Below are 13,311 nucleotides of genomic sequence, written 5' to 3'. Positions count from 1 at the left end.
GTGATTTTTATATTACCCACACCTGATACTTGCCCCAGGTAAGCTTAATGGAGCATCACATGCTTGAAACAATCTTATTTTTCCACAATTTGGAAAGGGTGCCAATAATTTTGTTCTGCCCATTTTTGGAGTTTGGTGCTGGACATTATGTCCAATTTGCTTTTTTCCCCTCCTTTTTTGGTTTAGTTCCAATACACACAAAGGGAATAAACATGTATATAGCAAAACATGTGTTACTGAAATCCTTTTCTGTGAGAAATACTTCATTTTGTAGAAAAATTTCAGTGGTGCCAACATTTATGGCCATGACTTTAGTAATCTACTGCCGACAACCTGTCATTTTTATGCTCACATAAAAGATTTCTCCTATTTATTTCAATGAATAAATGCCATGTAAAACTGCATTTTTCCTACTGTGGCAGGATCTTTGTTGAAGAGGTAAGGGACTAGGACAGTGTTTCCCAACCGCTGTGCCTCCAGCTGATGCAAAACTACAACTCCCAGCATGTCCGGACAGCCAACGGTGGTCCGGGCATGCTGGAAGTTGTAGTTTTGCAACAGCTGGAGGCACACTAGTTGGGAAACGCTGGAGTAGGATCTTATTGGCTCCTGTTAAAAGTGATTTCTGCACCAAAGGAAAAAAAAAAAACTTACCTCTTTTATTGCCTATTGTCTGGTCTTGATTCTTTAGGTCCCTGCCGGTGGCTTTACCAGAATTCTTTGCAGGGGCCGATCTTGGCTTTCGGGATTCAAACAACTCGGCATCCATATCATCCAAGTCCTATACAACAAAACAGCATACTTCATATAACTGTAGTAAATATAGTAAATAACATTATGAAAATAAGACTGGGTTCACACCACGTTTTGTAACTACGGTTCCCGTATACGGCTGGGAGGAGGGGGGCGGGGATTAATCGCGGCGCCCACACTCAGCCGTATAGGGGAACCGTATTTAATGAATGTCTGTGAGCCAACCGGAGTGAACCGCAGCCTCCGGTCGGCTGCTTTTTCGGCCGTATGCGGTTTCCCGACCGTAGGCAAAAACGTGGTCGACCGCGTTTTTGCCTACGGTCGGGAAACCGCATACGGCTGAAAACGCAGCCGACCGGTCGGCTCATAGACATGCATTAAATACGGTTCCCTATACGGCTGAGTGCGGGCGCCGCAATTAAGCCCCGCCCCCCTCCTCCCAGCCGTATACGGGAACCGTAGTTACAAAACATGGTGTGAACCCAGCCTTACAATCACCAGATATTTCCAGATCACATTGTATGTGGGGGAATAAAACCTTGGACATTTAGTTTCATGGAATTAACCATCCTGTGCAATCTGAATAGACAGGTTGCTGCTGATGTTGCTACACGTTATATATGGTAAAATCTCATGAAAGTCCCTGTACGTATTACTTTTCTTTGTCACTGTCTTTTGGAACCAGGAAAATGGGTAGCAAAATTTTTCTTTAATGTGCCATATGTATAAATGACTGAGCAGGCATTCCGGGGCACACACCCCTGTGCCAGAAGTGAGCAAGTCACCCATCTAAAAGCGTAGAACACCACTGCAGCCAGCAATTCGCTAAATTACACCATGACGGATCGACCCCCAACAACAGAGGGAGAATTTTACCAACAGTTAAAACAAATGTATATTAGTATAATTTAATAAATCACATTATGGATATAGAATGTGTAAAACTAGATGCATTTTGGCCTTAAAGGGGTACTCCAGTGGGAAAAAAATTTTTTTAACATCAACTGGGGACAGAAAATGTATTAGATTTGTAACTTACTTCTATTAAAAAATCTTTATCCTTCCAGTACTTTATAGCAGCTGTATGCTACAGAGGAAATACTTTTCTTTTTAAATTTCCTGATCAGGAACTGTCCAGAGCAGGAAAAAATCCTCATAGCTACTCTGGTCAGTTCCTGACACGGACAGAGGTGTTAGCAGAGAGCACCGTGGACAAGACAAGAGAAAAGCAAAGAATTTCCTCTGTAGCATACAGCTGCTAACAAGTACTGGAAGGATAAAGATTTTTTAATAGAAGTAATTTACAAATCTGTTTAACTTTCTGGCACCAGTTAATTTTATAAAAAAATAAAATAAATAAATAAACATTAAAAGATTTCCACCGGAGTAACCCTTTAAATGGGCACTGTCAGATACAAAAACGTTTGATATGTTGTAAAGCATACAAAACCAATAGGTTTTGCAATTGCTTTCATTAGAAAATTTTCTGTATTTCATATTGAAAAAGCCAGTCAAACGACTGCTCCCCCTGCCTGCTTGGACACATACTAGTCCTGCTGTGTCCATGCATCATCACCTATGTCATGGACACACTTCCTTGATTGACAGCTGTGAGTGCAGGGCTCAGAGCTGGAGGAAAAATACTCCCACTGCCAGCTTGTGTCTCGCTACTGTCAGTGAGGACAAGCTGGGAGTTGTAGTTTTGCTAATGCTAGAGGAGATGTGAGCAGACAGCATACTGAGGGAGGGGGCGGAGACCAGCACAGTGAGGCCACGCCCCTCCCTTTCAGAGGAATTCAGACTAGTGAGCTAAATTGAAAGTGTAATAAAAATTTTTATAAAAGGTGCTAGACACATAAAAATTAGATATACATGATAAGGATTAGGTACTGAGTGATATATATTTTAAAAAAAAATTTAGTTGGATCTGACGGGTACGCTTTAACCCCTTACGTCCTGCGCTGGCTCCCGCGATATGCCGCGGGGTCATATCGTGGCGGTCATCAACGGCCGGGACCCGCGGCTAATACAGGACATCACCGATCGCGGTGATGCCTTGTATTAACCCTTCAGACGCGGCAATCAAAGCTGACCGCCGTGTCTGAAGCGAAAGTGAAACTATCCCGGCTGCTCCGTCGGGCTGTTCGGGATCGCCGCGGTGATTTAAAAATCTTAATCTTTTTAGTACTTATTAGCAGCTGTATGCTACAGAGGAAATGCTTTGCTTTTTGAATTTCTTTTTTGTTTTGTCCACGGTGCTCTCTGCTGACACCTCTGTCCATGTCCGGAACTGTCCGGAGCAGCATAGGTTTGCTATGGGGATTTTCTCCTGCTCTGGACAGTTCCTGATATGCGCATGGACAAGACAAAAAAGAAATTCAAAAAGAAAATAATTTCCTCTGTAGCATACAGCTGCTAAGAAGTACTGGAAGGGTAAAGATTTTTTTTTTACAGAAGTAATTTACAAATCTGTTTAACTTTCTGGCACCAGTTGATTTTTTTTCCCCCGGAGAACCCCTTTAAAGTAACCCCTAAAAGTTTGGCCACCAGGGGTCCTCCTTCTGGTCCTGCCTGCAGTCCTGCTTGCAGATTGTCTCCTGCAGCATCCTGACAGAGACAAAAGTCAGGAAATGCAGATGGGACCTCAGCTCAGCACAGTGTATTGAGTGTATAGAGCTGAATATTTCAGATCCCTTTCCCTTTGAGCTGAACTAGATTGTAGAGCAGGGTTTCCTAAACAGGGTATCTCCAGCTGTTGCAAACCTACAACTCATAGTATGCCAGGAATGCTAGGAGGTGTAGTTTTGAAACAGCTAGAAGTACCCTATTTGTGAAACACTGATGTAGCGTCATTGGGGGAGATTTATCAAAACCTGTGCAGTGGAAAAGTTGCCTAGTTGCCCATAGCAACCAATCAGATTGCTTCTTTTCTTTTACAGAGGTATTTTTAAAAATAAAATAAGAAATCTGATTGGTTGTTATGGGCAACTTTTCCTCTGCACAGGTTTTGATAAATCTCCTATGCCTTCAGTACATAGTGCTAAATATTGTGCTAAATAGAGATGAGCAAAGTTACAGTGATTCGATTCGTCACAAACTTCTCGGCTCGGCAGTTGCTGACTTTAGCCTGCATAAATTAGTTTAGCTTTCACGTGCTCAGGTGGGCTGCAAAAGGTGGATACAGTCCTAGGAGAGAGTCTCCTAGGACTCTACCCACCTTTTCTAGGCCACCAAAGCACCTGAAAGCTGAACTAATTTATGCATGCTAAAGTCAGCAACTGCCGAGCCGAGAAGTTTGTGACGAATAGAATCACTTTAGCTTAGCTCATCTCTAGTGCTAAACATTGTGTTGGATATTTCTGCTTCCTTTTGCAGCTGCTGGGCAAAGCTGACACACTGTAGAGTTCAGTGAACAGAGGGGGGGGGGGGGGCAATTACAGCCTACACTGAACTGCTCTAGGCTATGTGTTCAGAGTTGCATAGCAGAGTATGGGAGATGTTCTCCTCAGCAGGGCTTCAGATGATGTCACGCCTGCTGGGTAAGGCCCCTTCCCAGTCTGTGGAGCTGACTGAGACTGAGCAGAATATACAGCACAATATCAAGGTAGAAACCTAAAAATTAAAAAAAAAATGTAGGCAGAGGGTGGTATATTATGATGGGGGGGAGGTGATCTGGGAGGATTAAAAAAAAAATATCAAGATCCTGACAGGTACTCTAACTATTTACAGACGTCTAATAAATGTATTTGCTAATGGTGTCTCTACCATCCAACCCACTGACCATCTAATATGTATGGATGCCTCCCAACTTACACCTGATAGATGATGATTTAACCCCTTAAAGGACCAAGCCCATTTTCCCCTTAAGGACCGGGCCAATTTTATTTTTGTGTTTTGGTTTTTTCCTCCTCGCCTTCTAAAATCCATAACTCTTTTATATTTCCATCTACTGACCCATATAAGGGCTTGTTTTTTGCGGGACAAATTGTACTTTGTAACGAAACCTCTCATTTTACCATAAAATGTACGGCGAACCCAAAGACATTTTTTTTTAAGGAGGAAATTTTAATGAAAACTACAATTTTGCACATTTTGGAGGGTTTTGTTTTCACACTGTACACTTTACGGTAAAAATGACATGTGTTCTTTATTCTGTGGGTCATAACGATTAAAATGATACCCATGGATAGATATTTTTATATTTTTGTACCGCTTAAAAAAAATCTAAAACTTTTTGTACAAAATCAGTAATCTAAAATCGCCCTATTTTGACCACCTATAACTTTTTCATTTTTCCATATATAGGGCAGTATGAGGGCTCATTTTTTGCGCCGTCATCTGTACTTTTTATAGATACCACATTTGCATATATAAACCTTTTGGATAATTTTTTATTATTTTTTTTAAATAAAATGTGACAAAAAAAGCAGCACTTTTGGACTTTTTTTTTTTTTTTACGTTTACGCCATTCACCGTACGGGATCATTAACATTATATTTTGATAGTTCGGACATTTACGCACGTGGAGATACCAAATATGTTTATAAAAAAAAAGTTACGCTTTATGGGGGTAAAATGGGAAAACTGACAATTTACATTTTTATTGGGGGAGGGGATTTTTCACTTTTTTTTTTTTTTTACATTTTTACCCTTTTTTTTTTATTTTTTTAAATTTTTTTTAATGTCCCCATAGGGGACTATCTATAGCAATCATTTGATTGCTAATACTGTTCAGTGCTATGTATAGGACATAGCACTGATCAGTATTATCGGCTATCTTCTGCTCTGGTCTGCTCGATCTCAGACCAGAGCAGAAGAGACCGGAAGAAGGCCGGAGCCAGGTGAGGGGGACCTCCGGCCACCATGGTGGATGATCGGATCGCTGCGGCAGCGCTGCGGGGGATCCGATCATCCATTCAAAGTACCGCACTGACTCAGATGCCGTGATCTGTATTGATCACGGTATCTGAGGGGTTAATGGTGGACATCCGAGCGATCGCGGATGTTGGCCATTACTGGCGGGTCCCCAGCTGCTGCTAGCAGCTGGAACCTGCCGTGTATGACGCGGGCACCGTTCCGATGCTCGCGGTCATACACAAGACGTAAATGTACATCCTGGTGTTGGAAGTACCGCCAAACCACGACGTACATTTACGTCCGTGGTCGTTAAGGGGGTTAAAAGGGGTACTCTGGTGGAAAACAATTTTTTTTAAATCAACTGGTGCCAGAAAATTAAAACACATTTTTAAATTACTTCTATTTAAAAATCGGAATCCTTTCGGTACTTATCAGCTGCTGTATACTACAGAGGAAGTTCTTTTTCCTTTTGAATTTCTTTTCTGTCTGACACAGTCCTCTCTGCTGACACCTCTGTCAGTGTCAGGAACTGTCCAGGGTAGAAGCAAATCCCCATAGCAAACCTCTCCTGCTCTGGACAGTTCCTGACACAGACAAAGGTGTCAGCAGAGAACACTGTGGTCAGACTGAAAAGAACTTCTCAAAGTCCTGTGGAGAATACAGCAGCTGATAAGTACTGGAAGGAATAAGATTTTTTTAATAGAAGTAATTTGCAAATCTGTTTAACTTTATGGCACCAGTTGATTTAAAAAAATAAAAAATAAAATATATTTTCCACCAGAGTACCCCTTTAAAGGAAAGTAAAGGATCAAGCAGTTCGATTTTAAATTGCTTGATACATTTGTTCTTAAGCTAGAAAAGCTGCCAAAAGGAGTCTGACAGCAGCTTACTTCCCTCTTCCTAATCAGAACACATACGTGTCGTCAGCTGAATGAGCAGATAACAGTTCTAAGTGCTTTTTGTGCTTGGGCAACCAGTATAAAACCCTCCTCCTAGCTCTTAGGAAGTCTGTTCTTATATAAAGCAGGCTTCTTAATGCACATATTTTAGGAAAGAGCTGTAAAATCAATTTTCTTGTCCTTAATAAAAAGTGTTGTTGACCCAACATTTCACCAGCATGCCTTACTGAGTAAAATCAATGACACACATGTATACAAATAGGGGCTCTTCACAGGATAAGTAAGGCAACTTATTCCCGATATCTTTTATTTTCTTTAACCCCTTCCCTCTTTGGCGAATTTTCATTTTTGCACTTTAGTTTTTTTCTTCCTCACATTCTAAAAATCACAACACGTTTATTTTTCACCTAAAAATCCATGAGGGTTTGTTCTTTGCGCCAACAATTTTACTTTGTAATACCATGAATAATTTCACTACAAAATCTATGGCGAAACCAGAAAAAAAAAAAAAGCCATTTTGTAATTTTTTGTGGCTTCCATTTCTATGCAGTGCAGTTTTCGGTAAAAATTGCACCTTATTATTTATTCTGTAGGTCCATATGCAAGGATACTCAATTTATATAGATTATAATTATTTTTATTTTTTTTGTAGTGAAGTGAAATCTAAACTACATGCATCAAAATTAATATGTTGAAAAAATGTCCTCTTCTGACCCCTATTACTTTTTATTTTTCCGTGTAAGGGCCAGTATGAGGGCTCATTTTTTGCAGCGTGATCTGAAGATTTTATCAGTACTATTTTTGTTTTGATCCGACTTTTTGATCACTTTTCACAAATTTTTCTATGGTATAACAAGTGATGAAAAATACGCTATTTTGGACTTTTGGAATTTTTTTTACATGTACGCCATTGACCGTGCGGTTTAATTAATGATATATTTTTATAGTTAGGACATTTACACACGTGGCGATACCACATATGTTTATTTTTATTTAAATTTTTTTTATGGGAAAAGGGGTGGTGATTCAAACTTTTATTAGGGAATGGGTTATATCACATTTATTAACACTTTATTTTCATTTTATTTTTTTGCAATGTTAAAGCCACCATAGGGGACTATAACATTGCACACACTGATTTCCTACACTGATCACTGCCATGCAATAGCGTCATACATCGGGAGCCGCAGATGGACGTCAATGAACGTCCATTTGCGGCAAAGGGTTAATGTACTGTAGCAAAATGTATGAAGCTTACACCATAATATTCCTTTAGGGTAGAGTCAGGTATCGCATCCGCAGTTTATTTGACCCTGCGAATGCGCTGATGACCGTCCCTAAAGTGACACAGGGATCTGCGAGTCTATAGTAAACGTTTAATCTAATCTATTAAAAAGGAGATTTTTTTGTACTCACCGTAAAATCTCTTTCTTGTAGCCTTCATTAGGGAACACAGAGACCATGGGTATTATGCTGTGTCCACTAGGAGGCGGACACTAGGCAAAAAAAGAAGTCAGCTCCTCCCAGCAGGATATACCCACCCACAGGCACAGAGCTAATTAGTTGTGTCACAAAGCAGTAGAAGAAGCCAAACAACAAGGGAGACATGTCCGAAGGACACCAGAAAGTAACAACATGTAACAAACCACCTGACGAGGAACCGTAATGGGTGGGTGCCGTGTTCCCCAATGAAGGCTAGGAGAAAGAGATTTTACGGAGAGTACAAAAATCTCCTTTTCTCAGTCGCCTCATTGGAGAACACAGAGACCATGGGACATCCCAAAGCAGTCCCTGGGGTGGGAAAAACATCCGCCAGAAAAAAGAAGGTCAGTCCAGAGACCGAAGAATATCCATGTGCCCAGGTTCATGGACGAGGCCCAGAGGGAACCAGAAGCTGGAAACCAACCACCGCAGAGCCCACAAAACCTGAGGGGCTAGGACCAGAAAGGAATGAACCTTGCAGAGACAGGGGTCTGACCGCCAACAAAATTGGACAAGACATGGCGCCCCAGAGGCTCCCTGTACAGGCTCCCCAGTCTGGCAGGAGAGTGAAAATGACCTCCGAAGACAAGACAGAAGACGCAGGCCCACTGAGGCCTGGCCAACACGTGGAAGAGAGGGAGACAAGAACCTCAGCAGAGATGTGTCCAAGCAAAGCGAACATGGCAAGAAACATGCCAAGTACCAGAAGAGAAAAGGACTGGAGAGGCTCGAAGGGTAAGCCCTGCCAGATGGGTAGCCTCAATGGCAGTATTCAAGGGGGGAGAGAGAGAGAGCGCGAGAGCCCAAGAATAGAACGCACGACCCCTGGTTTACAAGACCAGTGCTGTAACCACTGAGCTATGTAGCCACCTAGAGGTCGCTGTAAAAGGATGAAGAGAGATACAAAACGAGACCCGCATAAGGGCAGACCAGACAGAAAGAAGGTCAGGGCCTGGACCAGACTGACGACCACCCGACCGAGAGGCTCAGGTACAACAAATAGACACAAAGCCACCCCGCGAGAACTGGGTGAAAGAGAAAACTCAAAAAGAGTATGCCAGAAGGCAGGGTAAAATGCATGACGAGCAGGACTATGCCTGGCAAGGAAACACATACTGGCCAAACGGAGGTAACCAGAATGACTGGAAGGTCCTCAGCCACAAGGTGAGGTCCAAAGGGATCCAAACCGGCTGATGAGGAGGCAAGAGCTGTCCAGCAACACCGGAACAGCCACCATCAGTACCAAAGGTTCCCAGACACGGAAATATGGCTCACACCATCCAGATGTCAGCAACCCAACCAGAGCAAAACACCTCAGGTGACGTGCTCCCAGGCCGAGACAGGGTGTGGAGAGGTCACCCCCCCCCCCCCATAGAAAAAGTGGAGAGAATCGGGACAGGAACACCGCCAAGGCCAGAGTCAACAACCCCTACGAAGGTGAAGTAGCAGGAAAACCATTTGTGAAAGAACAAGACCGGAACAGCCACTATCAGTACCAAAGGTTCCCAGACACGGAAATATGGCTCACACCATCCAGATGTCAGCAACCCAACCAGAGCAAAACACCTCAGGTGACGTGCTCCCAGGCCGAGACAGGGGGTGGAGAGGTCACCCCCCCATAGAAAAAGTGGAGAGAATCGGGACAGGAACACCGCCAAGGCCAGAGTCAACAACCCCTACGAAGGTGAAGTAGCAGGAAAACCATTTGTGAAAGAACAAGACCTGTAATAGGCACCCGGAAGGTAGCCCAAGCAAGATGGCACCCCAGCAGATTTCTCCTGAAAAGGTAGAATCAAGAGGGAGAGGGTCCCGAATGAGACTGGCACCACAAGAGAAGGGTCATATACCCTAGGGGAGAACAGTGGGCAGAGTAACAAGCCTGCCACCACTGGAATACCGCGCCGCCCAGCACTCGCCAACTCCATAGACGAGAGGACAGACAAGGCCGAACAGGTACTGGATCCCAATGTTCATAACTGACCGGATGACTCCAGGAGAGAACACCTTGAAGAAAACAGGTAATAGAGAGGGAGACAAAAGGGGACCCAGCTGAGGTGTTAGTCTAGCCGAAGCAAAAAGGTGCAGGAACAGAAGGCACATGCTGGGTGCGGGAGGTCTCCCACCAAGACCATCATCCAAGTACGCAACACCTGACAGTCACTAAGAAGGAGGATAGACACTGTGTTACTGGAACGTCACGGAACCTCTGGGAGCCAAAGGCAGCTCAAAACAGAAGAGGCACAGGAGGAAGCCCTGGAGACACCCAAGCAGAAAGCCTGCTGGAGAGAAGAGCAGAGATAAAACCGAGAGAACCCTGCAAATGGAAAGGAAGAGATGAGACCGATAGAAGCCAAGACACAAACTGCATGAGGACTGTCAGGACAACTCCTATGCAAGCGCAACCCGAGAGCTGGGGTGGCCAGACTAGGAACCGTGCAAGGATTGTCGGTACCCCACCCATAAAGGGGGGGGGGGAGGAGGGGAGGGTAAGGGCAAGCCAGGAAACGCCCCAGCAGCACCAACAAGCCCCTAAAGAAGGCCAACAAGAAAGCTAGGACAGCAACAGCTGTAACTACGCCAACAAGCCCCTAACAAAAGGCAATGAGAAGGCTAGGGAAAGGCAAAAAGAAGGCTAGGACAGCAACAGCTGTAACTATGCCAAAACCTGCAGAACACTGCCTAAGGTGGAGTATGATGGCAGGGATAGGAAGAATAGGAACCAAAGCCACAAACCATTCGACAACAGGAGGCTGAAGAATGATTGTTGCAAGAGCAAAGGTAGGAACCGTACAAAACCTGCATAACTTCCTCTAGGAAGGGGAAGCGGAATGGCTAAAAGCCCGTTAGCCAACAACCCACCGAGCTACCCCGCGTCAGGCAACGGAAGGAGATAATGAGATGGCTGGACCTGCCATAGAAGGGGTCACATAAGGCTGTTAACACCTCGCCTAGCGAGGAGAAATGCAGTGACCACATGAGAATCAGAGGCAACTTACAGTAGGCAACAGTAGCAGGAAGCAAGACCATGAATACTCCCTGCATGGATGGGAGAAGAAGTCAACTACACGCACCACCTTGCAAACAACTCCCCCGGTGGAAGGATAGAATGAAATGGCTGTAGGTCAGTACAGGTAATCTGCAAACCTGCCCCCCCCCCCAAAAGGGTGGGAGTGCGCTGGCTGTGAGGGCTACAGCAGACAACCTGCGAATTACTGCCCTTGGAAAGCCACAGATACTCCACATTTGGAGAGGGAGGAAAACAGACACTATCACAAGCGTCCATTGCATACGCAGGGTAACTCCACTGGACCCCCCCCACTTAGTAATAGGACACCATAACCGCCACCGCGGAAGAGGCAAATATGGCATGGGATTCCAAGCAGAACAATAGCAGATACTACTGTAAACCAAGGTTACACCACCCATGAAATTAGTGAAGTGGGCGCTGCCGCTGTAGAAGGTACATCGCACCTGCTGGGACACAGTCAGTGGACAACTCTCACTGGTAGCTGGGGGACCGGAAACTCAGACAGTAGACAGTGCGCTCCCCTGGATGGTGTAGAGAGTCTGTTGAACACGCAGAGTCACCCCTTCGGCAACATTCACTTGTGGTGGAGTGCCCGAATTGCAGCTGCGGATGAGGGAGACATCATGCTCTCCATAGGCGCACTAGAGGGTCCATGCTACATCGGTCTGTCCACAGGTATAGAGGGGCACCGGAACTGCAGCCGCGGATGCGGCAGTCATCATTAGCCCCCCCCGCAGGAGTCGCAGAGGGTCCATTGCACATCGGTCAACTTCCACTCGCAGTGGAGTACCGGAATGCAGCTTCAGATGTGGGAGATATCACACTCTCCATGGGCGCAGTAGACTGTCCGCCAGCCACACTGACAGAGGCTGGGGAGAGATCAGGCCGGGGACTGGCCTCATGGTGCCCGGCCGCTTGCAGTCAGCAGAGGGTTTCCAGCTGGTGCTGGAATAGAACAGGGACAAAACATGTGCGCCATGCGAAGCGAGCAGGGGGGGTTTAAACGTGATTGCGCGCGAGGGTGGATTGCGGAGCGGGTGCACAGAAAGCCCGAAATAAAAACATGACAGGACCCGGATGTATGTACCAAGCCCTCCTCACCACCGTGAGCACCCACTGCAGTCACAAGGGAGAACAGAGCTAGAGAGGAGAATGTGACCCAGGGAAGGGGGGGAACAGTACTGTCCCCTGCAGCATGGCATCGCCGGAGCATCCTATAGTAGAAGCCCAGAGGCCATGAGGTCCAGCCCTGCACAGCCACAAGTAATGGAGGCTGAGGAGCTGGGCCTAGAAAGGAAGGGGGACGAGGGAGTAGGTGATGTAATTTTTACTTACCACGGGCTTCATTTTCTTATACTCACCCTGAATTCTTCAGCCAGCTTATGGCCACACTGCATCACGCCAAGCTGCCATAGCGAGGCGGGTAGGAGCCAGTGGGGGACCCGGACCGCCAGGCGCTGGCCTTTGGCGAGAAGGGGTTGACGGCCCGTACTCTTATGCACCGTGAGCCTTAGTCGCAGGGCGATCAGGCAGCATTATGCTCCTGTCGCCCCACCTAAAAACAAGAAAAAAAAAAAAAAAAAGGGAGAAAAAAAAACTAAATACAGGCCCTTACTAGAAAATAATAAAAAAAGACCAGGTCTGGAGAACTCCAGACCTGTGTCTGCCTCCTACTGATACTAAGCTAAAACTGATTAGCTCTGTGCCTGTGGGCGGGTATATCCTGCTGGGAGGAGCAGACTTTTTTTGCCTAGTGTCAGCCACCTAGTGGACAGCAGCATAATACCCATGGTCTCTGTGTTCCCCAATGAGGCGACCAAGAAATACTATTTATGAGAAGTGAAAGATTAAACTCACATCTACTATCCACCTTATACTTATTTACCTGCATTAAACCCAATACACAGGGTTATGGTACGGATATTATGTATTACTCACTCTAATCCGTGGTCCCGTTGTAGACTTCATAGATGCCATTGCTAATATGCAAATATGCTCCTTTGCACAATGGAGACAGGAACCAGCTCTCCAAACTTTTCTGCCTCTGTCCCCAGCCCATGAAAATTTTATGAACAGTCAGAGGTGAGGAAGCAGGGAAGGCATAAGGCAGCAGAGGGGATGGAAGCAGGGAAGCTCGGCGAGTCGGCTAATACCTTCATTGCACAAAGGAGCATATTTGCATATAAGCAACGGAGACTCTAAGTCTACAACAGGACCATGGATTAGAGTGAGTAAAATATAATTTTAGAACTAGACTATAACCCTGTGCATTGGGGTTAGGGCCAGTGAACT

The 13,311-nt window shown here is 45.2% G+C and overlaps 1 protein-coding gene across 3 annotated transcripts in view; it reads right to left on the bottom strand.

The window, feature by feature from the left end:
• FBF1 (Fas binding factor 1) overlaps positions 1-13,311 on the bottom strand; it is a 100,112-nt gene that overhangs the window by 65,563 nt on the left and 21,238 nt on the right. For all 3 annotated transcript variants that reach the window (XM_056550682.1, XM_056550684.1, XM_056550683.1), the window contains exon 7: positions 655-781. In XM_056550682.1, coding sequence (XP_056406657.1) covers positions 655-781 — 127 coding nt within the window. The remainder of the gene's footprint in view (positions 1-654; positions 782-13,311) is intronic.

The sequence above is a fragment of the Hyla sarda genome, chromosome 13, assembly GCF_029499605.1.
Source record: "Hyla sarda isolate aHylSar1 chromosome 13, aHylSar1.hap1, whole genome shotgun sequence".
NCBI lineage: Eukaryota > Metazoa > Chordata > Amphibia > Anura > Hylidae > Hyla > Hyla sarda.
The sequence above is the reverse complement of the archived record's forward strand: the minus strand, read 5'-3'. Positions and strand labels throughout refer to the sequence as shown.